Source organism: Petromyzon marinus, chromosome 22, assembly GCF_048934315.1.
Source record: "Petromyzon marinus isolate PM22_M1 ecotype Great Lakes invasive population chromosome 22, UKy_Petmar_22M1.pri1.0, whole genome shotgun sequence".
Lineage (NCBI taxonomy): Eukaryota > Metazoa > Chordata > Hyperoartia > Petromyzontiformes > Petromyzontidae > Petromyzon > Petromyzon marinus.
In genome coordinates, this window is record NC_133688.1 from 9,607,751 (window position 1) to 9,633,301 (window position 25,551).

At 46.2% G+C, this 25,551-nt stretch overlaps 1 protein-coding gene across 2 annotated transcripts in view; it reads left to right on the top strand.

Moving 5' to 3' along the window:
- Positions 1-25,551, top strand: part of IKBKB (inhibitor of nuclear factor kappa B kinase subunit beta) — an 86,709-nt gene that overhangs the window by 20,896 nt on the left and 40,262 nt on the right. Inside the window, exons 4-14 of one of the 2 annotated variants that reach the window (XM_032959100.2) lie at positions 2,610-2,730; positions 3,640-3,709; positions 5,289-5,377; positions 7,152-7,241; positions 9,985-10,109; positions 11,134-11,241; positions 12,139-12,274; positions 15,052-15,240; positions 17,124-17,226; positions 19,313-19,436; positions 23,285-23,463. In XM_032959100.2, coding sequence (XP_032814991.1) covers positions 2,610-2,730; positions 3,640-3,709; positions 5,289-5,377; positions 7,152-7,241; positions 9,985-10,109; positions 11,134-11,241; positions 12,139-12,274; positions 15,052-15,240; positions 17,124-17,226; positions 19,313-19,436; positions 23,285-23,463 — 1,334 coding nt within the window. The remainder of the gene's footprint in view (positions 1-2,609; positions 2,731-3,639; positions 3,710-5,288; positions 5,378-7,151; positions 7,242-9,984; positions 10,110-11,133; positions 11,242-12,138; positions 12,275-15,051; positions 15,241-17,123; positions 17,227-19,312; positions 19,437-23,284; positions 23,464-25,551) is intronic. The other variant, XM_032959101.2, reaches the window with a different exon arrangement.

Consider the following 25,551-nt stretch of genomic DNA (forward strand, 5'->3'; position numbering starts at 1 on the left):
CCAGGTAAGGCCCGCTGACCTATTTAGCTCTTTTTCAGAAGCGACATGGCCACAATTGATAGCTCAACGAAGTGGCTCATCATGTGATGGGAAAAACTGGAGGACCTGGAGAAAAATCCACAGTCAAAAGTATGCAGTCGTCATTGCTTCGCGAACAGCCGCGTAGTCATTGCTGTTGTGAAATTCCAAAGTTCAACGTTCGCTGTTGAAGTGAATTGTAAAGACCTTGTGACGTTTTCCACCGTAGATGCCCATTGTGTCCCTCACTTGGGCATTACGTGCAAGTGAACCGTAACGATAATAACTCCCCCCCCCCCCCCAACCTGTGTACCTGGGTCTCCTTTACAAAAGGGGCCTCGTTACTTGGCTTGAGATGTGTGGTAATTTTTCGCCTCCGTTACGAGCCGATGAGTCATCACAATTCAGAGGTGCGATTTGATTCAACCATCATGTAGTGCATGCAGAGGAGCCTCTGCTGGCTTATTTGCATCATTGACATACAAAAAGTACGACTAATCGATTCCTACACACATATTTCAATGTGCCTGTCCTGAGCTTCAGAATACATTCCAACCCGTGAATGATTACGTGCACATTAGCTACATTGGGAGCTGTCTTAACTGAGTTGGTTCCCACAGTTTCATAAAGGACGATGAATTTATTTGAAAGTAAATATTTACCAACCGTCACTGTCAATTGCTGTTTTATTCAACCACAATTAGTGCCTTCGCCATAGCTTCCTGTGCATCTAATGTCAGCACACTGGTCAATGTCTCCGAGTCCCATCATGTCAGTTATTTCAACAACGTTTTTCTTCACTCGTACACCAAGATTCCATAGGTAAACAGCATCGCCTGAGTCTTTGATTAAAAATAAAGAGGAGCAATCCTGCTGGTGTTGTAGTTATGACTATTATCAGTTTGTCATCAAGGCCTGTCTCTGTTTATGGTCATGTAGTTCCTCCCCATGTATTGCAGACAGGTTGTGTGATTAAGAGTGGTTATCACCTGAAATGTCACTGATTTAACGTATACATTTTAAATTTTTTTAAAGAGTTCATAAGTGTGAGTTTTTTTGTGAATTGTGCACCACTGCCGATACAACGTCACCAAATTATGAAAAAAAAAACATTCCAGGTTTACCGGTCTACCCGCTCACCTGGTTCCTGTCGTTACTTTGTGCTTGCGGACAAAATAAAATAACAACAACCACGCTCGTGGTTGGATGTTCGGCTCACTTTAGCTCACACTTGTGGGTGGATTTTCAGCTCACTTTAGCTCACACTCGTGGGTGGATGTGCGGCTCACTTTAGCTCACACTCGTGGGTGGATTTTCAGCTCACTTTAGCTCACACTCGTGGGTGGATGTTCGGCTCACTTTAGCTCACACTCGTGGTTGGATGTGCGGCTCACTTTAGCTCACACTCGTGGTTGGATGTTCAGCTCACTTTAGCTCGCACTCGTGGGTGGATGTTCAGCTCACTTTAGCTCACGCTCGTGGTTGGATGTTCGGCTCACTTTAGCTCACACTCGTGGTTGGATGTTCAGCTCACTTTAGCTCGCACTCGTGGGTGGATTTTCAGCTCACTTTAGCTCACACTCGTGGGTGGATTTTCAGCTCACTTTAGCTCACACTCGTGGGTGGATTTTCAGCTCACTTTAGCTCACACTCATGGGTGGATTTTCAGCTCACTTTAGCTCACACTCGTGGGTGGATGGTCAGCTCACTTTAGCTCACACTCGTGGGGGGATGCTCAGCTCACTTTAGCTCACGCTCGTGGGTGGATGTTCGGCTCACTTTAGCTCACACTCGTGGGTGGATGTTCGACTCACTTTAGCTCACACTCGTGGGTGGATGTTCAGCTCACTTTAGCTCACACTCGTGGGTGGATGTTCGGCTCACTTTAGCTCAATCACTTCGCTGAGCACGATTTACTGTGGTGCTGTTGTTTTTGCGTAACGAGCTGCGCTTGACAATGGAGGGGCCTCGTCTGCTGGATCTGCGGCCGAGGGATTCTGCTGCCTTGGGCACGTGGTGCCGTGGTCCAAACACCCGACTCACGCACGATTGAAAGTTTAATTCCTGCTCGGGAGATGACTCAACTCATCGTCTGGTTTTGGTTGATACAAGAGTAGCACTCTGCACGAGTCGCCAGTGGTTGTCCTAGAAAGATATACTGGCTCCTACCATCGAAGTGTGAAATTCACACCACTCCTTGCAGGGCCACAGTTGGAAATCAGCGCCATCTTGCACTTGCTAGGGCATTGAGACACTTTGCCTCGCCTTGTTTAGCCAGCAGACTTTGCAACAAGCATCAGCCACGTGTGTTGCGCTGCACAGGAGGGAAGCATTCTTCTGGCTGCACGTGCAGCCTGTTGCTCCGAGCCATTGCTGCATTTGTGTGGTGTTCGATTCCCATTCAGGATCCACACAAGTGACTTATTCGAACCGGTCCTGAGCCTCCCACAGGTCGACTCAGTCTTAAATGAGTACCTGGTGCGATGCGTAAACATCTGGCCTGCCCACCCCCTCATGTGCCGTGCCGGCCGTCACCGGTACTTGTTCAAACTACACGTGGGTTGATCTTTGTCTTTGCGGTGTGTCTGCAGGCTGAACCACCCAAACGTGGTGTCGGCACGCGAGGTTCCCGAGGAGATGGAGAAGGCGCTGGGTCCCAGGGACCTGCCCCTGCTCGCCATGGAGTACTGCTCCGGCGGAGACCTGCGCAAGGTCCGCTGCCCCTTCTGTCCCCACCCCTTGTCCGGCTCCGCGTTAAAGCAGCTTTCGGTGACAATGTACAGAATGCCTAAACGCTACCGCATCTCCGAGCGCTTCACAGCATGCAAAAAACATTGCAGGAGTTGGGTATAAACAGGGTAATTGACGCGAAAAATCAAATGCAAATGGTGCGATAAAATGAAAATAACACTTGAGCCATATTCTTGTTCATATTCTTTGGGTCTTTCGGTAAAGCCACGTAGATATAAAAATAATAAATAAAAATATCACGACGTTTCGATCGCAACACAAGCAATCGTCATCAGGTGAAACCATATAGCGGGTGAGCTGCTGAGGCAGGATGTTATAAAGGTTTGAGATGGGTGTAGCCCAAGGGTCATATGCGAAGTGGGCGGGGCTAGTGATGAAATTTGCATGTCAATGTAAGATCAGAGAGCTGAGCTACCTCCACGACGACCAAGCTGCAGAGGTGGCCATTGTATTGTGAGAGATGAGCATGTGAATGTAAGAAAAACTAAAACCACCGCCACATCGAGGAAAACGGGCAAACGGTGAGCAATACTCGCACGAAAATAGATGCATCTTACGTGTTGAATTAAACAAGGGCAGCGGAAGTGTGAATTGCGCTCTGCGCAGTGAACTCTCTTCCTGCAGCCTGCGCTGCTGCCCTCCAAGCAGCGTCCGCGTCTTGTTTGATCTGACTGCGACAGCCTAATTATCACCTTTAAACGATCCAAAACACCTGTGACATTGCGCGTTGCAGAAGCCACTGCGATATAGCCAGTGGAAGAAGGACAACACGCTAAACGCACGGTGCGAAGACCCGGCACACCACCCGATACTTAATGTCTGCGTTGAAAGGTTCGGCGCCTGACAGAATGGCGGCGGTGTTTGCTGCAGGTGTTGCTGAAGCCAGAGAACTGCTGCGGGATGAGGGAATGTGACGTCATGGCCGTCATCTACGACATCTGTACGTAATGAGCGGGACTGATTTTGTCGTCTTATGCGGCCTCAGACTTTTTTTTATTTTTTAAACTCCAAAGTGTACAACTGACCCTCTTTTTAAAGAAGACTACCAAAGACAGTGCATTTATTTTATTTCATAGATACGTACGATACATACTGGGCCGTTTGATGCTTCGTTCACGGAGACAAAAAAAACGCCGATGAAGTCACTGTCATGCGTGCTTATAAAGTGCTGTCATGATATCAGTGCAGCAACATTGCAAATGCACTGCCAACAGTATATGGTATTTTTTCTTTATACACTGTCGGACAGGCTGTCATGAACGGCTTAGTTGTGTATCTACGGATTGAACGCTATTTTTTTGGTTGCGTTTTCTTTTAAGACATGCAGGCCACTTCTTTGATCTATCATTTTTGGCCTGGTCGTGTTTAAAAAAGAGCTATATAAGCTCATTGGGCCAAATCTGGTCAAATAAAAATGGGTAATAGTTAGTACAGCATTTGTAAACTGATGTGAATCGTTCCACACTCCTGTTTGGCCTGTGGGTGGTGCTGTGAACTCTTCGATGTACGTGTTTCTTACTGCAGGAAAGGTGCCTCATTGTCTACACACCCTGACTAATAGCTGCTATGGAATATGTGCCTTGCATTCACGACATCTGGCAAAGAATGCACCTCGCCATAGGCAGGAGATATACATGTGTGTGTTTGTGACGTGTGTAAATGTGTACACTGGACAAATGTGGTTCACCCATGGGAGGAACTGTGTTGATTAGTTTTGTTATCCTCATCCAGATGTTATCTAAAATTGCAATATCAGAAAGGTTGTGGAATTCGTTCTTTATAATCGGTTCATTAAGGGTTGTTTGTCTGTAATTACCCTTGGTGAATGAGAATGAGACAAACAAGCATGAATGTAATTTTGTTTAGCAATAATGGGAATGGTGAAAGTGTAACATAAGACTTGTTAAAGATACACACAACCCACAATGGCAATACATAATTTAAGCGCAATTTGTGTAGAATTACTTGCCAGTAACGTGGGATGTTTGACATTGTTCCAACCGTAGGTTATTTGCGTTGCGTATTTTTTTCAATGCATGGCAGTCCACAAAAACAGTTTTCAGGGTTGACGGTGGTCCGCTGCTCCAGGAAGATTGACAACAACTAACCGAAAGCAGTGGGTCTCAACGGGGGGGGGGGGGGGGGGGGTTACGCGGGCCTCTGGGGGTACACGTGGTAATGTCCCAGGGGGTAAGTGAGGTGATTTATAACTGAAATAATGACGTACATGAGAGAGTTGGTGAGTAATCATGTATGAATCAGCCAATATGAAATTACTAGGATAATATTTAAATCCATGTGGTAGCCTAGAACCGTGTTGGGTCAGGCAAGAGGGGTGGTACAGTAGCCAGAATAGGTTGAGAACAACCACTGGCCTAGAGGTGACTCTTTATTCCTCTAGTTCTCGGTGGCATTCACTAGTGGTTTCTTGATCTGACCTCCGTCGGAGTCGGTGGATATTGGGGTAGAATCCAGCCTCCTTGTGACTTTGTTTGTGTTGCCCATTTTTGGCCCCGCAGCCCAAGCAGTGCAGTACCTGCACACCAACCGCATCATCCACCGCGACCTAAAGCCCGAGAATATCGTGCTGCAGCAGCAGCAGGACCGGGTGGGTGCTTTCACGACAGCCACGCTCGTTCACCACCGACACGGCAGCCACGGTCGTGCACCACCCACACCACAGCCACGGTCGCTCACCACCCACACGACAGCCACGGTCGTTCACCACCGACACGGCAGCCACGGTCGCTCACCACCCACACGTCAGCCACGGTCGTGCACCACCGACACGGCAGCCACGGTCGTGCACCAGCGACACGGCAGCCACGGTCGTGCACCACCCACACCACAGCCACGGTCGCTCACCACCCACACGACAGCCACGGTCGTTCACCACCGACACGGCAGCCACGGTCGCTCACCACCCACACGTCAGCCACGGTCGTGCACCACCCACACCACAGCCACGGTCGCTCACCACCCACACGACAGCCACGGTCGCTCACCACCCACACCACAGCCACGGTCGCTCACCACCCACACCACAGCCACGGTCGCTCACCACCCACACCACAGCCACGGTCGCTCACCACCCACACCACAGCCACGGTCGCTCACCACCCACACGTCATGCACGGTCGTTCACCACCCACACCACAGCCACGGTCGCTCACCACCCACACGTCAGCCACGGTCGTGCACCACCCACACCACAGCCACGGTCGTCATTGCAATCATTGCACAATTGTATGCAATTGTGCAATCATTTCCCACACCTCTGATTCACATGGTTGGCAACGTATGGTGTGAAAGAAGTTCTACAAACATGCTAAAATTTGTTATAGCTGGGTGGCGCAGTGGTATTACTGCACTTCACGGCAAGAACGACGCAAGTTCTATTTCAGACTTGGGAGTCTTTCAGTGTGGAGTTTGTATGCTCTCCCTTTAGCTAAACAAAACACACGATGCTGGATTTGGTAAAAATATCCACACAACCACGGGGAGAACATGCAAACTCCAAATATACAGGTGTCCGGGTCGGGTTTCGAGCCTACGACCATCCTGTGTTCCAGGCGAGGTAGTTAACATCTTGCCACCGTAAGAGCTGGGAGTCACTTGGTCGTAGAGTGCCAGTTCACAATGTTAAGGTTGTGATGTCCAGTCCTGGTTGGGTGTCGATTCAGCCATCTTCCCCGAGGGTTGATAAACATGGGTACTACTCGGTGGGTAGTCACCAGTGCTTGTTCTATGGCGAGACTGTCTACCGTCATTGTAAGGTGGAATTTCCGCCGTTATTTCAGGGCCACAAAGTGAAGTGTGTATTTCAGTTAGGGACAATCTACGTCCTGAATTTGTAATTGCATTATAATGTGTGCTGCTGTTTATTTTGTTATGCTGCGTTGTTCTCTCTGTTACTATGCTTGCCATTCTATCCATCCATCTGGTATTCACTTTCAAGCAAGTACTACATACGCAATGTGTTTCATGGTTATACAGTGTTTCCCCTCAACAACCGCATAATAACATCAACAGGTCGGGATGCACATGTCCTTCATGAATGGACAATTATAGACAAGCCAGAGTGTGATTGTGGCGATGCAACCCAAACTATAGACCACAGGAAACCACTCTACTCCTTCAATGGAGGAATAGGAAAACCACACAAACTCTCTCGAAGCCATCATAGAGGCCGGCAGACCCCGACATTGGCATTTAGCTCCTGAACACATTGCCATCGTTTACAGGAATATAAAAAAAAGTTTCCCTGGAAAAGTTCAGCGCATACTGTATGTCAGTCTGTTCTTACCTGTATAAAAAGGAATGGGGGCCCGTTTGCATCGTTAATTCTCTAAAATGTAACATCTCCGTGTCTTCCTGTGCAGGTCATCTACAAGATTATCGACCTGGGCTATGCCAAGGAGCTGGACCAGGGCAGCTTGTGCACCTCCTTCGTGGGGACTCTGCAGTACTTGGTGAGCGCCGGCATCGCCCCCCCCCCCTCCACGGGTGCATCAGGGCGGCCACTTTACCCAGGATGCACTGGTCAGCATGTATGTGTGGGAGCGTTGAACAAAGTGCTCCAGCGCCACGGCCAGCAGCTCCTCCACGCCTTTGTTGCAGCGATCGGCCGCCCTGCATAGGTACGCACAAAATATAAAGATCCCCAGACTGTAAGGGCGAGCGCTGTTAACAGGCACCTATGTGTGTATGTACGTTGAACGTCTTTTGCACCGAACGCAGCCAACTGTGCTAATCGGAGGTGCGGGGCAAGGACAACAAACTAAACACAAATTATTTTCTAGAGAACATAACTACCCCAGATCCAGTAGGGCCATTAGGATAGTTTTATTTTCAACAATTGCTGTGAACAATGAACTGGTTTAACATTTCGATGCAAGGAATTGTGATGCATGAAGTCTTTGACGAGCTTGCAATGATTGCTACGAGTAATGATAATGTTTACTGTGTTCCTGCTTAAAGCATGGGAGTTCTGGGTTTTTTTTTTTTTACACCTGTTAATGGAGATGAATTTTGTGCGATTAGTTATAGTGACACCTGTATGACATTGGGAATAATCTGAGAGCCCTCAGAGTCCAGGGTGACATAGTGTGGCACTGTCTTTTATATGACATTCACCATGAGGGTGAATGAATCAAGACATCTGATTGTGTGTATTAACACTGAACCATAATAATAATGACGCAAATTGTGTTTGTGCAATCTAGATTTGAAGTTTTTTCGTGACTGCAGGGATCCATACTCTTTGGTTTTTTCGGTGAAGTCGCGTGGGTATAAAATAAATTAAATCACAAATTAAATTCGTGATTTGATTTATTTTATATTTTATACCTACGTGACTTTACCGAAGTAACCAAAGAGTGTGTTTGTGCAGCTGAGGCAGACGTATGACATTTCCGGCTTTCCACACTGCACCACCGTTTATCGCCTCTTCACGTGTCACGCCAGTGCGTGACACTGACACATCGTCAGCATTTATCCTGTGAGGGGAACCCTTAAAACAGACTAATTGCGACATCATTCTAGTAAATTGGTGAGGGCATACGCAAACCACAGCTTGCCTGCAATAATGCTGCTGTGTGTGTGTGTGTAAATTATATCCAGCAAAAGCTCTGTTTTCCGTCACTGCACCATCCGGAATGCTCGATTCACCGGCATCTGTCATAGACGGCAATACAAATCTTCCTTCAAGTGTCCGGAAAAATTCACATAGCCATCCGTCATCTTGCGTTGCGCTTGTCAGAGATCTGTTGCTTACAAAAGCTTCAGGACACTGCCGCGTGGTGGTGCGAGCGGAAGTCTATACAGTGAGTACCCTACTCTTGTACACTATACTCGAAACTTCCACACTGCTTATCTACAATCAACTTAGAATGTTCTACAACTGACTGGTGAGTACCTCTGTAAAAAAGTATATTATTTCTTATATCATAGATTACAATGCAGGTTTAGCTTCCTTCTTGAAACGTTTTATGTAATTGTAAACATTTGGTGAACCATCAGTATCTCTCACATTACCGGTTGATTTGATTAACCGGCACCTTCCATTCCCCCATGGATGCTGGATAACAGAGCGTCTGCTGTAATAGCAATACTAATTTTCACCCTTTTGTCAATCCACTGCTAGCTGAAGACCTTGGCATACCATGCCAGTCATGGGGCAGTTATTTCATCATACTTCACGATGTGTACTGTAATTAAAACGTGTTCGCCGTGGTCAGGAATGATTTCACTCAGGTCCCACTCAACCGGGTTCACAGTGCAATGAAACACTCTGCCCCCCCCCGCCCCACCTTTTCTGTGTGTGTCCACTTGCAAAAAGTATTTGCACGCATGAATAGATTTGTATGTGTTCCGGGATTTGTTAATGATTTACGTACATTTATATTGGTTCCAATGGTTCACAGATATTTACTCTGAAATGTGTGGTCATGTGTCATGAAAGGTGGCTGGCTGGCACAGATCACAGGGCAAACCTGGGCAGCGCACCGAGCTAGGGAATTGAGATTTGAAATTAGGTTCTCATCATATTGAGTGAATTTGGTCATCAGTAATTACATTACGAATTAACGTATAAAGCAGTCCTATCTTGACTATGAGAGATGCATTTGTATAACGGACAGGTGGAGATGGCTGTTAGTGAATTATCCCTTTTGCTCTTAAATTTCTGCACAATTCTGGCTGTCGCCTGATGAAACTGGTTGTAATTACCGGCAAAACATCGTACTTGAATTGTAAATGTTGTGGGTTTACTCTACAACACACCGGTGTGCTGAACTAGTAACTAATTAAATCTTGACTTAAAGCTTTCGTGACTGCAGGAATTCATATTCTTTTTTGGTCTTTCGGTAAAGCCACGTAGACAGAAATAAACAAAATATCGACGTTTCGATCGCAACACAAGCGGTCGTCTTCAGGAAAAAGGGGGTTAGCTTCTAGAGACAACTGCTTATAAAGGTTTAATATGGGTGTAGCCCAAATGTCAGCAGCCAATGCCAATTAGTTACTTGACAAACCTTACTAATTGGCCGTGTCGGGTGGTGGCGGATTTAACGACACATAGTTAAGCGATCTAACCCAAACAAAGCCCTCTCATGGATCATATTGGTCGCGAAACTAAAAATAAAAAACGCCGACACATTCTTACCAGTGTGCGGACGTGCGCGTGGGCGTGCGTTTCTCGCATGCGTGATCCAGGCCCCCGAGCTGTTCGAAGGGCAGAAGTACACGGTGTCGGTGGACTACTGGAGCTTTGGCACCGTCGTGTTTGAGTGCATCACCGGATTCCGCCCCTTCCTGCCCAACATGCAGCCTGTGCAGTGGTAGGACCCGCACTCCATCGTCACCCGGAACCACGGCGAAATCCTTCCCCCCCTCCCCTCCAGCTTCTATTGTGTCTGCCGTGCAGCAGCACTGTGTGGGGTTTTAATCTGATTTAAAATAATTCAAATGAGTTTTATGATGGATTTCTATAACTTTCACTTGAATACATCTGTGGTTGTGTACAATAATGAATATTAATAATTTCAGCTCGTAACGTACACAGCGCTCCGCTCACTCTCAAAGAGAGAGCAACACAGAGGCACGAGGCACCACAGACAAGAGAGAAGGTAGCCAGACGGTGAGCCGATGCCAACGATTGTGACCAAGCTCTGCAGTCCTCTACATATTAAGATGTTTTTAGCCAATCAATGACGGGGGAGGCAACTCGAGTACCCGGAGCAAACCGATATGTGCAAGGGAACAACATTGCATCCTATACAGACGGAATAGGTGGAGTCCACATTTCTGCTGTACTGCCTTCCAGCGAGCCAGGCGTGTGGCTCCTCCTTGAAGCCCATGGGAAGGGAGATTGACGGCATTTGTCCAATCCACTAACCCTCGCTGCCTCCACAGTGCTGGATTACAGGCGTGTGCCACCGCCGCCGGCTATATATATATAGATGCGTGGTTGGTAGCAGGCTGCACTACCATTTCCCCTGCGTAGTGAGTTTATTTTTTGCACGTGCTTCGTCACTCTGTGCGGTTTGCTTGGCGTCGGCAGCGTGTGAGATCCAGACGAACTCTTGTGCATGGCCCTGCCGCGACCCTCCATGCACCGTGCTTTACAGTCGGTGCTCAGTCACACGGCGGTACCAATGATCCGGCAAGGTTCTCTGGGAAGATTTTTTTATTTTTCATAAATAATTTTTACTTACACTTTAAATTTCCATTTGCATCAGTGGCGCTAAAAGCACAGATCCAAAGCGGCTCTTTTTGCCGCGTTATCGCAAGGCTGTGAGTAACCTTGTTATTGTTGCGTGACTTGGCCTAATATGTGCGCGCGTATGTTCTCTTGTGCTTAAGGCATAGCATCGTGATACGGAAAGGCCCCCATGACATCGTGGCTGTGGAGGAGATGAACCGAGAGATCAAGTTCTCCAGCCACATCCCAGCGCCCCACAACCTTAACCCGTACGTGAATATAGTCCCATGCCAGCCACCCCCTTCCCAACCGCAGTTGCTCACGAACACAAAAGCATTCGGGGAAACGGGGGTTTTAAGGATAGAGACATAATAATAATATGGTTAGCATTACAGCTTCAAGACCGATAGGTTACCGAGGCTAATACCATGGATGTCACATCGCCCCGCCATCACTTTTATCCTCCTGTCGTATTCTGCAATGGTTGCACGGTCGACACCTGACCTCTAGGGTCTGCTCTTAAACTTACCCAGCTGTGGAGGTGCCCCCTTGGTGGATAGCCTCTGGGTGGCACTACAGCCCAACCTTTCCCTCCTCCGTTCTGTACACGTGTCTTACCCCACTGCAATCTTCTCACGCAGATTACACCTGCGATGCTTTTCTTCCTCGTTGTATTCTGAACAACCCAAGTTGCTGAATCTATCCCATCTCCCTACATCTTCTGCATGTACCTTAACCCAAACACCAGGAAGCTTCTATTTGCTGTTGCGTTTCGGTTTGGATTTATACACTTGTGTTCCTCTTAAATTTTCCATTATATATATTGCTAGATACATCAATCACATTACTCTTGGATGATTATAGCGGTCGTTACTTAGGCTGCCAGATGTGTGTTTCCACACATTACAACCCTTAGAACAATGTTTGTTTTCTCGGTTTTGCACTTCGACTTTAATGTCTGGAAATGTACATCTTTTCATAACCTGATTTAAGTCATCATTTCGTGAATGCATTCCTGCTATACAAGCCAAGTTTAAGGGTTGTGGTCCAGAGTTGATGTTCGAGTCACAGCGACTAATGGAAGGTGACTACGATTAAGGAGCCTGCGGTGATCTCTCTCCGCCGCGCGTTGACGTGGTTGTGCTTTGTTGCTTGGTCTGGCCCAGGGTGTTGGCGGTGCAGCTGGAGCACTGGCTGCAGCTCATGCTCTTCTGGAACGCTCGGCAGAGGGGCGGCCCTGTGGATGAAGGCACGGGACGGCCCACGTGCTTCCTCATCCTCGACACCATCCTCACGAGCAAGGCACGACACATTGCAACGCGCCCTCACCTGTCCGGTCTCCTTTTCCCATTGGCCTAGCGGCATCCATCATTGTTACGTGTGTATATATATGTTGAACTTGGTTCGCACCGTATCTAACCAACCGTGATAATTGGAGGTGCGATCAGCATGGTTAGCTACGTAGTTTGTAACCTGAGGATGTAGAGGATGACCTGAGTTCGCTTGGTCTCTTCAGACCTCGGAAGCTAACCTAGGTAGTACTCGAATTCGTCACCACCACCATGTACAAACAGGTGATTACAGGCTGCTCGACTGTGTGGTGGGCAGTTGAGTGCAACATCCATTGTTGTATTGTACCTCTGTGCTTTCGTGTGTCTATGCTCCCCGTCTCCACCAGTCCGCACTTACCAATGTGGTTTGTGTACGGTCAAATAATAAATAACCCCAACAACTCCCACAGGCACGGGGAACCTCCCATTGACAAAAGGATGATGACAGTAAATATAGTCGGTAATGGTATGGTAGATCAACAGTAGATGCCCAGAAGTTAAGCATGTGTTCGTGTGGGCTGCAGGGATGTCAGTGTTCAACGTTTGTAGGCTGCATTGCGTGTTCATTTCTGCTTAGCAGCAGGTGCGTAGGTTTTGTGACGTTCTCACATTTAGCATCCTGGGGGCCCGAGTAACCAAACTGCTTACACAATTTTAAGACTTGCGTAGGCCGCGAATTTTCATTTTTCAGATTCCCCACTGGACTTGTGTACACTTTCGCAAGAATGCTCGAACGATAGCAGGCAGCCGTGAGTCCACCATTACTCTCTGACACCGTGACCACGTGGAAGTAGAGATCTCCATGTCTGTCATGTTTGAGCGGATGTTTGTGTGTGTGCCCGTGCGGTTTTTGGTGTTGCTGTGTGTTTGTAGTTGTTTGTGCGGTTGTTTTTGTGTGTGTGTAGATATTGTGATGTTTGATTGTGGTTGTTTGAGTGGTTTATGGTTGTGGTTGAGCGTTTGTTGTGGTGTATGGTTGTGGTTGTTGGTTGTTGCTAACATTATTTATCAGGACATAATAAGTGCATAACATTAACAACATTAAATGCGACTATATCATCATCTTTCATTACCTTTCTAACATGAATTTCGATTTAAAGGTTTCGTGACTGCGGGGATTCATATTCTTGGTTCTTTCTTGCTGTGTTTTTCACACCTGATGATTGCTTGTGTTTCAATCGAAACGTCGTGAGAATTTTATTGTTTTATTTTTATTATTTTATTATTTCCGTTCTACGTGACTTTATCGAAAGAACCAAGAATATACTTTCTAACATGCTAAGCATAATAATAACTATATAATAAACCATTATAACCTTAATATTGCACTCTAATAACCTTTCTCACATGGTTAACATTATTTATAATCACATAATAAACTATTGTAACATTACATTGCATTATACTACATCAACTTTGATAGCCTTTCTAACATGCTTAACATTTATAACCACATAATAAACTGTTATAACATGAACAATATGAAATTCTACTATATTAACTTGGATAACTTTTATAACATGGTTTACATTATTTTTTAACACTACACGTAGCCAACCGTGCTAGTCCGAGGTGCTGGGGAAGGACAACAAACTAAACACAAAAAGCGGTTCATCTTTCTAACATGCTTAACATTATTTATAGCAATATAAGATATTACAATATTACCAACATTGCCTTATACTACCGTCAACTTTGATAACCTCTCTAACACGGTTAACATTATTTATCGCGATATAATAAATAACTCAAAGATGAACAACATTTGCTGTGCTTACCTGTGCCACACGCTCTCCTCTATCGTGTGGCCTCGGCCACTGCTTCTGCCGCTAAATGCTGCTGGGTTCACTTCACGGAGGTGGATGCCGCCACCCACATCGCAACAAAACAAAGACAAAGATCCCCCGTGTAGCCTTAACAGACACTTGGGGCAAGTGTTGTTTGCGAGCAGCACCTATGAAGGCCGGTACTGTGGCACATGAGGGACGTGGGTGGCCAGCACCACGCCCGCCCGCCTTTGTCTCCCCAGCGGTGATGTTTACACATCGTACCCAGCTACTCATTTGAGGCTTTAGTGGACCTAGGGGAGGCCCAGGACCGGTTTAGATAATCGTCACTGCCTTTTCGCCGTGAGCGGGAATTGAACTCGGGTCGCAGGGTTCGTAGCGCAGCGCGCTAACCACTCCACCTCCACTCCCCCTACACTGCTCATCCAACTTTTCGCACGCGGACTTCGCTCTTCTCCCTGAGAGGAGGAGAAATGGAGCTGCTGCTCTTGCTGCTCTTGCTGCTGCAGCACGAGTAGCGTCCATGGAACTTGGCGCCAAAATCCCCACAGCGGCCGATTGGCTGGAGAGGCGGGAGTGGTGACGTCGTCCGCGGCGACCGCTGACGCGCCGTCCGTGTCTGAGAAAAGGCTGCGAAGTTTTTTTGTAGCGTGACGCAAATCGCCTCCCGCTTAGATTCACGCAATTTTTCGGCAACACAGGACCCCTGGTCACCAACGACTCTGGGGGGGGGGGGGGGAAATAAAAAAAAGCACCGTCCAAATCTAGTTGCTCGGTTTGTTCCCACCGTCCAATAATGATAATAAAACACTTCACATCGCGAATCGGACGCAATGTTCGCCCAAGAACTCGGGAGGCACTTTGCATAAACCGCTTCAGGTGACCCGCGCACGCGTAACACGAGCGAGCGCCACCCTGGAGCGGGGTTGTGAACGAGTCCGCCGGTTATTTTTCCGTGCAGACGGTGCACATCCTCAACATGGTGACGGGGGAGGTGCTGGCGTACACGGTGCGGCCCGACGACTCCCTGCAGCACCTGCAGGAGCAAGTGATGGCATCCACCACCATCCCCGTGGCCGACCAGGAGCTGCTGTTTGAGACGGGCATCATGCTGGACCCTCGCAAGCCCGTGGACCAGTGCCTGCCCGAGGTACGGATCCCACGCGCGGTCGCTCCGGCGTGTGGGCAAGAAAAGTGTCCCTCCGTGCTGAAATTCGTTTTGTGTTGTGTTTATGGCTATTCTCAACCCGCGCATCACCTGGCGGAAATTCCACATTTTTTAAGTTTTCATGACGCAACCACTTTTGAAAACAAAAAATAAAAACGGTGAAAGAGTTTTGTGCCGACTTCTAATGTCATCAAAATAGGTGTGAGGCATTTTGTTTTTTACGGTTCAGTTTGCGTCGAAAACTAAAACACGTTTACGTGAAATATTTTAAGCGAGGTACAATTTGCATACAATGCTGGAGTAGAATTCGCAACATGTCCTTGCTTCACTCTGATCGAGACAAAATTGTTGGATCAATAAGGTTACTGATTATTGAATCCAATGCTATAACATTTGGGAAAAGGTGCACATTAAGGGACAGGAACGATTGGCATTAGTAATTGTTAAAAACAAATAATAATATTAAATAATGAATCACATATGGGCGAGTTAATCTCGTCATGCACTCACCACACCCGAGCTCGCCATCACATCAGAAATGGCATCGCATGTTGTCTGTGCCACACGCCTGGACTCATTGGCTGTGTCGGGTGGAGGTGGGTTTGCGACGCACGTACATTTACGTGATATATTTTAAAAAACGTTATCATGAATAACCTGCACACAAACAAATTACAAACATTTACATTTTTAAAAAATGAACAAAGGAAACACGAGTTGTGCACTACCATTCTTATCTCGTGGCATGCTGTGCGGAGAATCTAAAATCCAATGCGATATGTGTATATTTTTGTTCGTGTGTGTGTATGTACACAATTGGCGGTGGATGTTTGTTCATGCACCTGTGTTTATTTGTGTGTGTGTGTTTGGGTCTTGCTGTGTGTGAACCAGTGGAAGCTTCTTTAAGCACCTACACGTATTTGCTTGTGAATAAAAGTAGTCATCATCACCGGCCATGGGCAATCCACTGCTGGATGAAGGCCTCCCCAAACCGCCACCACCTCTTACTGTCTTGCGGTGCAGTGATCCACCTCAGGCCTGCACACAAACCGAAATTTAATCGCTCCGTCTCATCGATGGACGTCCTCTCCTGAACACGTCCCATGCCCTGGCTGCCACTCCGTCAGTATTCTTGACCGTCGTCCATCATCACCCCGAATCTCACGACTCGAACTTCCCAAAAGTGTAACCCGTCGGGAGTGTGTGGCGCAGTGTCTCATTTATTTGAGTTTCACCTTGTGCACGTCGGAATTATGATCATAGTCTTCATTTAGCCTGGAGAAATCTGATGGGCTATGAAGATATTTTTCAGAGATGTTTAATAGGGAGGGGGCGGGTCAGAAAGTTACAACAACAAACATGTCATTCCTATAAAGTCAAATCGCTGTCAACGCACGCGGCAGGTGGAGCAAATGATTATAGCCACCACTTCCTTTTTCTGAACAGCAGAGGGTGGAGGTCTGCTTGCAGTCCGGCCCAGCAGGCAAACAGAACGGCACATTATCCCCTTAAACATAATTTGTCATTGCAGCTTCGTGGCGGGTTATCAGAGATAACATCCATTGTGCTGAATTGTGAAAATGTTTATAGATCGCAAAGTATCCTGCGGGGAAGAGTGATGACAATGATGACTGTTTAACGCATAGGGTTTCGCGACCAATATCAATAATAGAGATTTTTTGGGTTAGATTGTGTAAATATAAATGTGCCATTAAACCTGCCACCACCCGACACAGCCAGCTAGTAAGGTTTGTCACGTAAACAAAGCGTGCCAATTCGTAAATAGTTCAGAGAGTTTACTCTATGGGCAATAATGACTATAATAAATCCAACATGCCAACTAAGTAAACCCTGTTGTTGTGCAGGGTTGCTGGAACATGTCGCTGGTCTACCTGTTCGACAAGAGCAGGGAGGAATACGGAGTTCAGTTGAGGCCTCCCAAAATACCTGACCTCGTTAGCTACATCGGTAAGTACAATCATCGTCGTCTACTTCGTCGGCCATGTTTATATCTGCATAAGGCACCGTGAGTAAAAGGGCTACCATCATGCCTGATTGAGTGGGTGGCACGTCGCTTGGGGCACTAGCCTCTCGATTAGAAGTTCTGCGTTGAAATCTGCGAGGGGAAAAAAAGATCCTGAGCTGCATTTACTCTCCCATTTGACGCCAATACTTCTCAGAAATGTCCGTTGTGAATAATTGGATATACTTCATCTTCCGTTTATTGAATCTCGGCGATCAATTAACACCTTGGCTTGGGTCTACTTTGTGTGTTTCTATATTTGCCAAAGCAATTTTATCCTTATTGGCAACATTTCTACATTTGCAGGGTAATTATTTTTTTTTCTCTCCAGAAAATGAGCAATTAGAATCCAGACATTTAGAGCCTGGTTGCAGGTTGCATAGGTTCTAATTTTGTTTTACTCATGCTTTAAAAATACCTCTTTTGCTTTATTTAATTTATTTGCTTTGGTGTCTTGCAGCTGTGATGCACACCTATTATATTTGGATATGCAGGGGTTAATAAATACTGGCTTTTACATCGTCATAAAACCTTCGAATTATTTTCCATTGGTTGCAGAAGTTAATTAAACAACAGGTCGACCCTTTTGCTTGATAGATTGTAAAAACAAAGTACCGAGCAGATGTTATCAGCTGTGCTTGAGTGTCCGGTGAACCCATGAGGTCTGTGATGAACCACAATACCTTGCTGATCGTGTCAAAAAGCATAAACCATCACGCGAACTCTGGTCATCCTCGCAGAGGTAATTGGCTAACCATCGAACAAAGACGGCCACTGCATCGCGCGCTTTCAGATGCTCTTCTGCGGCCGTCTGGAACGCTCTTCCTTTTGATATGAGGAAGCCACTGGAGCTTTGCGCTTTTAATTATAGATTGAAAGCTAATTTCTTTAGAACTGCTTTTTGTGTTTTAGTTTGTTGTCCTTCGCCGCAACTTCAATTAGCATGCTGGGCTACGTAAGGTGCGAAATAAGTTCGACATGCATACATAAACACAACTCGTGTGAAATACTAGATTTGAGGCTTTCGTGACTGCAAGGATCCATACGCTTTGGTTCTATTCGGTAAAGTCACGTAGGTAAAAAAAAATTAAAACAACAAAAATCACGACGTTTCGGCTACAACACAAGCGGCCTTCATCAGGTGAAGTGACCAACCTGTCCAGCGGACACCTGATGAAGGCCGCTTGTGTTGTGGCCGAAACGTCGTGATTTTTGTTGTTTTAATTTTTTACCTACGTGACTTTACCGAATAGAACCAAAGAGTATCGTGTGAAATACACAAGCCCTGTGAATGTCAGTTAAGAACACAAATGTGAATGTATAGAGGCATCAGAACATTTAACTACATTTGTACTGTATCACTTGTGCATCTGGGGGTGCATTTCCCATTTGCACACTGCCATTCTTTTGGTTACCAAGATACATTTGACAAAAACTGACATTTGGGAGGTGGCTGGGTGGCTCATGGGTAGGGGGCACTCATCCGGCACCACAGTAGTCATGGGGATTAATGTGGGTTTCAGTCGCCCCGTGATTAAACTGGCCAACTGTCTTAGTGAGTTGATGGTCTTGGCCTGCTCACTGATGACAAAAATCTTATTGAATGCGAATTTTGCACGTCACCCTTTCCCGTTCCGAGATGCCTGAAAGTCGCAGGGTGGGGCTGTCCCATTCACCGCCGAATCTCGGAACGTGCAAGCGGTTAACATTGATTTTTTATTAAAGAGGCGGTCATATTAACGGGGCCGTAAGGAATCGACCACAAGAAGTGTTTGTTTAATTATTTTATCAATGAATCGGCTTCATCCCAGCTCTATAGGCATCGACCAAAGACGGTCACTGCATCGCACGCCTTCAGATGCACTTCTGCGGCCATCTGGAACGCTCTTCCTTCCGATGATATTTGGAGGCCAAATTAAATTATGTCAATTGAAAACACTCGGCGTGTGCATTCGCTTGCAAACACCTCCCTCAGTGACAGATTTGTAGCATCTGAGTGCGCGTCTCTACCTGGCCCTCCCTCTCCGCCAGTGTCCGAGTCGAAGACGCTGCTGTCGTACATGCAGCAGCGCAGGGCGTTTGGCCAGGCCTACCACTACGTGCGCAGCATGAAGGAGCACCTTGGCCGCCTGCAGCAGGGACAGAGGGCCGCCATGTACGTAAACTATCCGCTGCCCCAACTCGGCACGCAAAGCATTACACCCCTAGTTTAGCCTCGAAAGACTGTGAGAGCAAGTTCTCTTAGCGAATGTTTACACAATACACCGGATACGCATTTAAGGCTGAGTCGACCTCGGGGAGGCACAGGAGACGGTTAAAATTTCACCACTGTTACAGGTCGTGCACGGGAATTGAACTCGGGTTGCCGGGTAAATTACTGCGGTACCGCTCCCCGCACCATTTTACCTGCACATAATTTGAGATTTTGTTTTGAATGAATTGTGGATGTGATTTGAGACTTGTAAAATATTGATGGTGAGACTTGAACACTATTCCCAATCTTCTACGTTGTGACAGTTTCTAAGGTTTGTGTTCAGGGCGGCAGGGCGGTGGCGCGGTTGTTAACACTTGCAGCTCATTAGCAAGAAGTACCTGGGTTCGACTCTCTCCTCGGGCACCTTTCTGTGCGATGTTTGTATGTTCCTCCCTCTGTTCTCCATGGGTTTCTCCGGGTTCTCTGGTTTCCTCCCCATTTCAAAAAAACAAACATAATTGAACTGGTATTGGCCAAACATCCCATTGCTGAATAATTACCTGCAAAATAACGCAATCGGGATTACACACGGCAACAACATTACCCTCGACTGCAAAAACCTGGTAGGACCCTCCTTAGAAGTGTCTTGAGACTCATTGAGGCCTTCCTGGGTAAACATGCAGAAAAATAATAATGAAAGCGCGCTTTGGTAATTTCCCTTTAAAATTATGTTTCAATTGCAGTTAAACTATATGAGCCCATTCGTGAACGTTAACGATGAGGCCAAGTAGGTGCTTGATAGCTCTTACTGTGTGCATCTCATGGCAATTCACAGCGCAGAACATTGCTTTAAAATAACAAATAATTATTTTTTTATTTGATCTTGAATTTTACACACTGTTGAAACCACCGTTATGGCTCACGGACTTTAATTGTTGTCTGCAAGGGAATACACTGAAGCTGATGAGATAGTTCACTAAGATTGCTTTATTTTCCCAAAGTGTATCATTATACTGCCACGGCTGCCATGCATGCATGGACATACAAATGTACTTGTTATTTCACTTTGATTAGTTTACTGACAATGTCCTGTATAAATAACTATATTGCCCTAAAAATCCTGAAGTTTCACTGGGCCATTGCTGACATGCCACGCTAGAGCCTGTGACAGGCCGTAATGGTGAGTTTCACAGCAATCACTGGGCGAGATTCGCTCCTTCTTCGAAAACCATTAAAATATTTTCAATAAATGGCCTTAAATATGTAAATAAACTATTAAATACATGGAAATTATTTCATCGCTTTATCTCAAAACTTTCTTGCATCACTTTATTGCTCATCACTTTATCTCATCACTTTCTCTCGATGCAGTCGTGCAGAGTTCCAGATGCGATTCGTGGATAGACAAAATTGCGGAGAGCAAGTTTGTAAATAGCGAGGGAATACTGTTCTTGGCTCCCTGTGGTCTTTATTCAAGCAAGGTGAGAGATGCGGTAGACACACGCCAGTTTTCACCATTTGAAACGTGGTGCTGTGACGAACACAGGTTCATGGGCTTGCTACATCCCGCACTGCATGTCCAGACACACGCAGACATGCAGCTTGCAACAGTGGAATATCAACTTTCCAGGGAGCCACCACTGCCCTGGCCAAAAGGGCTAAGTGTGTAATGAAGTATCACAATCGAGACACATTCCTGAAATAGTTTTTTTGGGGTAAGATCGTGTTGGTATGATGTCAGTGTTTTTAACTGTAACCCTCCACCCCACAGAGCCAATTGAATCAAGTTGTCACGTCATGGGCAAATATACCAATAGATTAGTATTTTTTTTCAGTAACACCGGAATGTTTAAAAACAATCAATATTCTGACAATGTTGTACAACGTTTAGCTGGAGATTGTATCCAGCATAATCAGGTGTTAATGATGGCTCAGCGACAGCTGATTTTCAACATTCGGTTTAGTCAAACATTGACATTATACCTACACAACGATCTAACCCATGAGACACTAATTATGAATCGATAATAATGTTGGTCATGAAAGCCAACGTATGAATTAAATTTCCTTCCACCATACATTTATTGCAGTGACCATCGGGAGCGATGACTTTGCCCCTCCTGCGCCCTTGATATAACTTGGCACAAAAACCTAAAAAGATAAATGTGTGGATGCGTTGGCAGCGCCTTGCTCATGCCGCTAGTCCAGTAGCTTGCAGCTCTGGTTGGTGGATCACGCAGGGACACGAGCCATGACGTGCTTTAGACACCACCTACTTCGTGAGAGAGCAGAGCAATTATTAGAGCAACCTGCCAAACTTGTCCATGCGTAATTCGGCAAGTCTATTCATATCCCACAAGAGTAATTTTAGTCGCAACCTTTAATATCACTCTCCATTAATAGACTCTCTCACCTGAAGACGATTGCTTGTGTTGCGACCGAAACGTCGTGATATTTGTATGATTTTTTTTTATCTACGTGGCTTTACCGAAAGACCCATAGACTATAAATACACTCTTCTCATTAACAATGCCTGAATAAAACGGGATGTGGAACGCCACTGTCTATTTGTTGGGTGTTGCTGACGACGGCGGTTTTTTATTTGTGCTTGTGCGCCTCTGCCAATGCAGTCCTTAACATTTTACCTTTTAGGTGCTGCTGATGAGTGTTATCGTCCACTTCTGGACTTATTGATTCGCCGTGTTTTAATCTCTGAACATAGAGCACTGATTTTAATGCCGGTAGTCATTGCAGTCCTGTGGCTAATGCTGAGGTAATATTCGCCGAAGATGCATTGTAGTTGACAGTAATTTTTTTTCTTCTTCTTCTTCGTCTTCTAACAATTATAGCATTTTACAGATTTACAGTTTTTAATGATGTTATATAATTGGCTGGAGTGCCACGCTATAAATTTTGCTGCTATAAATTTCCACATGATGACAAGCCACTTGATTGGGCAATCATTTGTGGCCAGGTCGCTTCTGAAAATGAGCTGCATAGCTCGGTGAGCCTTTCCTGGTAAAATAAAAAAATTGTTTCGTTTTTATTTTAGAGCGATAATGCCAATATTTTGGCCCGGTATTATTTGCATGCGTTTTTATAGAGCCGGTATCCTCCGCTACACATAATCATATTGATCTTGTGTGCGACTTGCACAGACCAAATTTTGATTTAAAGCTTTCGTGACTGCAGTAATTCATATTCTTAGCTCTTTCGGTAAAGTCACGTTGAAGGGAAACAATAAAATATATAAAACAATAAAAATATATAAAACAATAAAAAAAAATTGTTTATATATATTTTATTGTTTCCCTTCAACGTGACTTTACCGAAAGAGCTAAGAATATGAATTTGCACAGACCAGCCGGTTAGTTGTTGCAGGTCTTTCTAAAGGTGTTTAGTTTACAGGACTTTCCACCCTTCCCGAGATGTCCCCGACCTCAATTCAGTGTCCAGTTTGTCTTTTCCAATTGTGCGACGATTTGAGACGCCTGGCTACTTTAAACAGCACCTTGGTAAATATATGATGTTGTTGTTGTTATGTGAATTGAGTTTAAATTAACATGATTATCCACTCCTTCATTCTGACCTACATGCATACATTATAAACGCACACACTGCACCTCCACGCGCACAAACACACAATACACCCCACACGCAACACACTAAACCTCCACGCATGACCACACGCTACACTCCCACACGCACACACGTGTCGTACACACTACACCCTCACACACGCCGATGCACGCACACCTGCACATACACACGCTCGCTCACCACACGCACGCGCTCTGCCCAACATGCAGGCTCAGCCTCCTGCGCTACAACAGCAGCTTGACGAAGCTGCGCAGCTTCACGGCCGCCCTGGCTCAGCAGCTCAAGGCCAAGCTAGAGTTCTTCCTCAGCAGCCTGCAACTCGACCTGGAGAAATACGAGGAGCAGATGAACTCCGGCATCTGTGAGGGCATGCCGAGTGGGCTCGAAGGCATGGATGGGCAGCCCCTGTGTAGCCCTTTTCCTCCTCGAAAGGAAAATGCAACCCAAACAAAAATTGAAAATGTCGTGGCTTTACTGTGCTGAACTAGTAACGAATTGGCATGTTTTGTTTGTGACAAGCCTTACCAATTGGCTGTGTCGGCTGTCGGCGAGTTTGACAACACGTTTATATTTACACGATCTAACCCTAAAAAAACAACCTCTGATGAATAACATTGGTCGCAAAAGCCTGCGTGATACACTAAACAAAACGATTGGGTGCGAATTCTGTTCCAGTATCGAGTCGAAATCCGCTTCTGCCAATAGAAAATACGCACGTTCACCACTTGAATTCTGGCTACGGGCTGATGTGCCACCTTGACAGGTTTCATATTCCCAAGTGCACGCTGGTCTATTTAAATAACGTCGAGCGGCTCCTATCGTGCCCTGCATATTGTGACATAGCCGGGGTAGCCGCGGGGCTGTCCATCCCCTTGTGAATGTATTTCGAGGGGTCTCCAGCGTGGTGGTGGTGTTGTCACTCAAGGGCGCTATGGCAATGCACCTGGGTGTTTCACGGCTGAGATTCGCATCTTTGGCCACGCACATCCTAGGAACAGGGTTGCATCTTCCTGTAGTGACCACAGAGATGGGTTTATTTGCAACGAGCAACCCTCCGTTTTAATGCGGTAGTAGATGCATTACTAAAAAGTGGCGCAGATAAGAGAAAACCACGTTTGAGCGAGGTATTACCGTTCTGAATCACATTTGCGCTATATAATCAGCCTGCAGTCATCCCATGGCGGGACAAAGAACTGTGATGACGGTACGTCGCCGCATACTGTATCACTATACGGCTCAGATAAAAAAAAAGCGGTTTGTCAGGTGCTCAGAAACCACGTAATAACGGTGCGCATTCCGCATTATAGCGGGTGCGCGTTTTTCACGTGATGACGGCGTGTTCCACGTTGTGCAAAAAGTGCTTCCGAATAGAAGACCAGTGTTATGGTGAAAGCGCGTTGTATGAAAGCGCGTTAATACAAGGTCTTACCTCATTGTGCCATTGAGTAAACGTTGTTTGGAGCCTCTGGTGTTCTTGAGTGGCTGGTGGTTGTTACCATTTGCCACCATCCATCAGTCTCAATCGATCGGCGAAATATGTTTAAGATTCGGGAGAGAGCTCGTTGAGGTTAATATCCCTTGCGAGGCAGACCTGAGTGAAAATGCAATGGGAAAACTTTTAAATTACTTAATGCACCAGAAAAGGAAAAGGCCATTCGCCTGTTCTTTTGAACAGCGCAGATATGCTAAACAGAGGCTGTAAGCCAGGGTTGTCCAGCGTAAAGCAGTCGGGGTGAATGGGGATCTAGCACGCCTTCACTCCATGTGCTCGCTCACCGGTAGTCAGTCGCTTCCTTATCTCGTCACTGCAGTGGCTACCATGATGGCGAGATGTAAAGTCCCTCGTCTGGAATGCAGGAGTTCGTGGGTTCAATCCCGACACTGACAACGTCTGAATATTTGGAGTTTGCGTGTCTCTCTGTCTCCCTGTTGTTGCGGGCATTTTTTTAAGGTTCCTCTGGTTTTTCCCTCCATATTTAGAAACATGGCCGCTTTAAATGTACACGCGATAAGCCACTTCGTTGAGCTATCATTTGTGGCTGGTGGCTTCTGAAAAAGGGCTACATAGCTCGGTGGGCCTGACTTCATCACTTCTATTGCTACGACCATGTCACTGTTCCCTTGAACTTTACTCTTTGGTTCCTCCTCCACCCATGTTGTGGACTCGGTCTCCCAGACTGATTTTCATGTCACCCACACCTTAAACCACCACACTGCAGGTCACAACGCTCCTCTTTCTTCTTCCCTCGCACTGCTCCACTTTGTAATTCCCTCCTGTCGTCTCCTTCCCCAAGTTCTTACGTGAATGCAATAAATGTGTTAACTCGGTATATATTACAAATATGACAGTGCTGTTTTTTTGCTTGTGTTTAGCAGCTGTGTTTAAAAACAAACAAACTAAAACTACAGCCAATGGCCGCATTCTGCCCACCACTGCTTTTCATTCGGCCATTGGTTTCACTGAAACAGGCCGCTG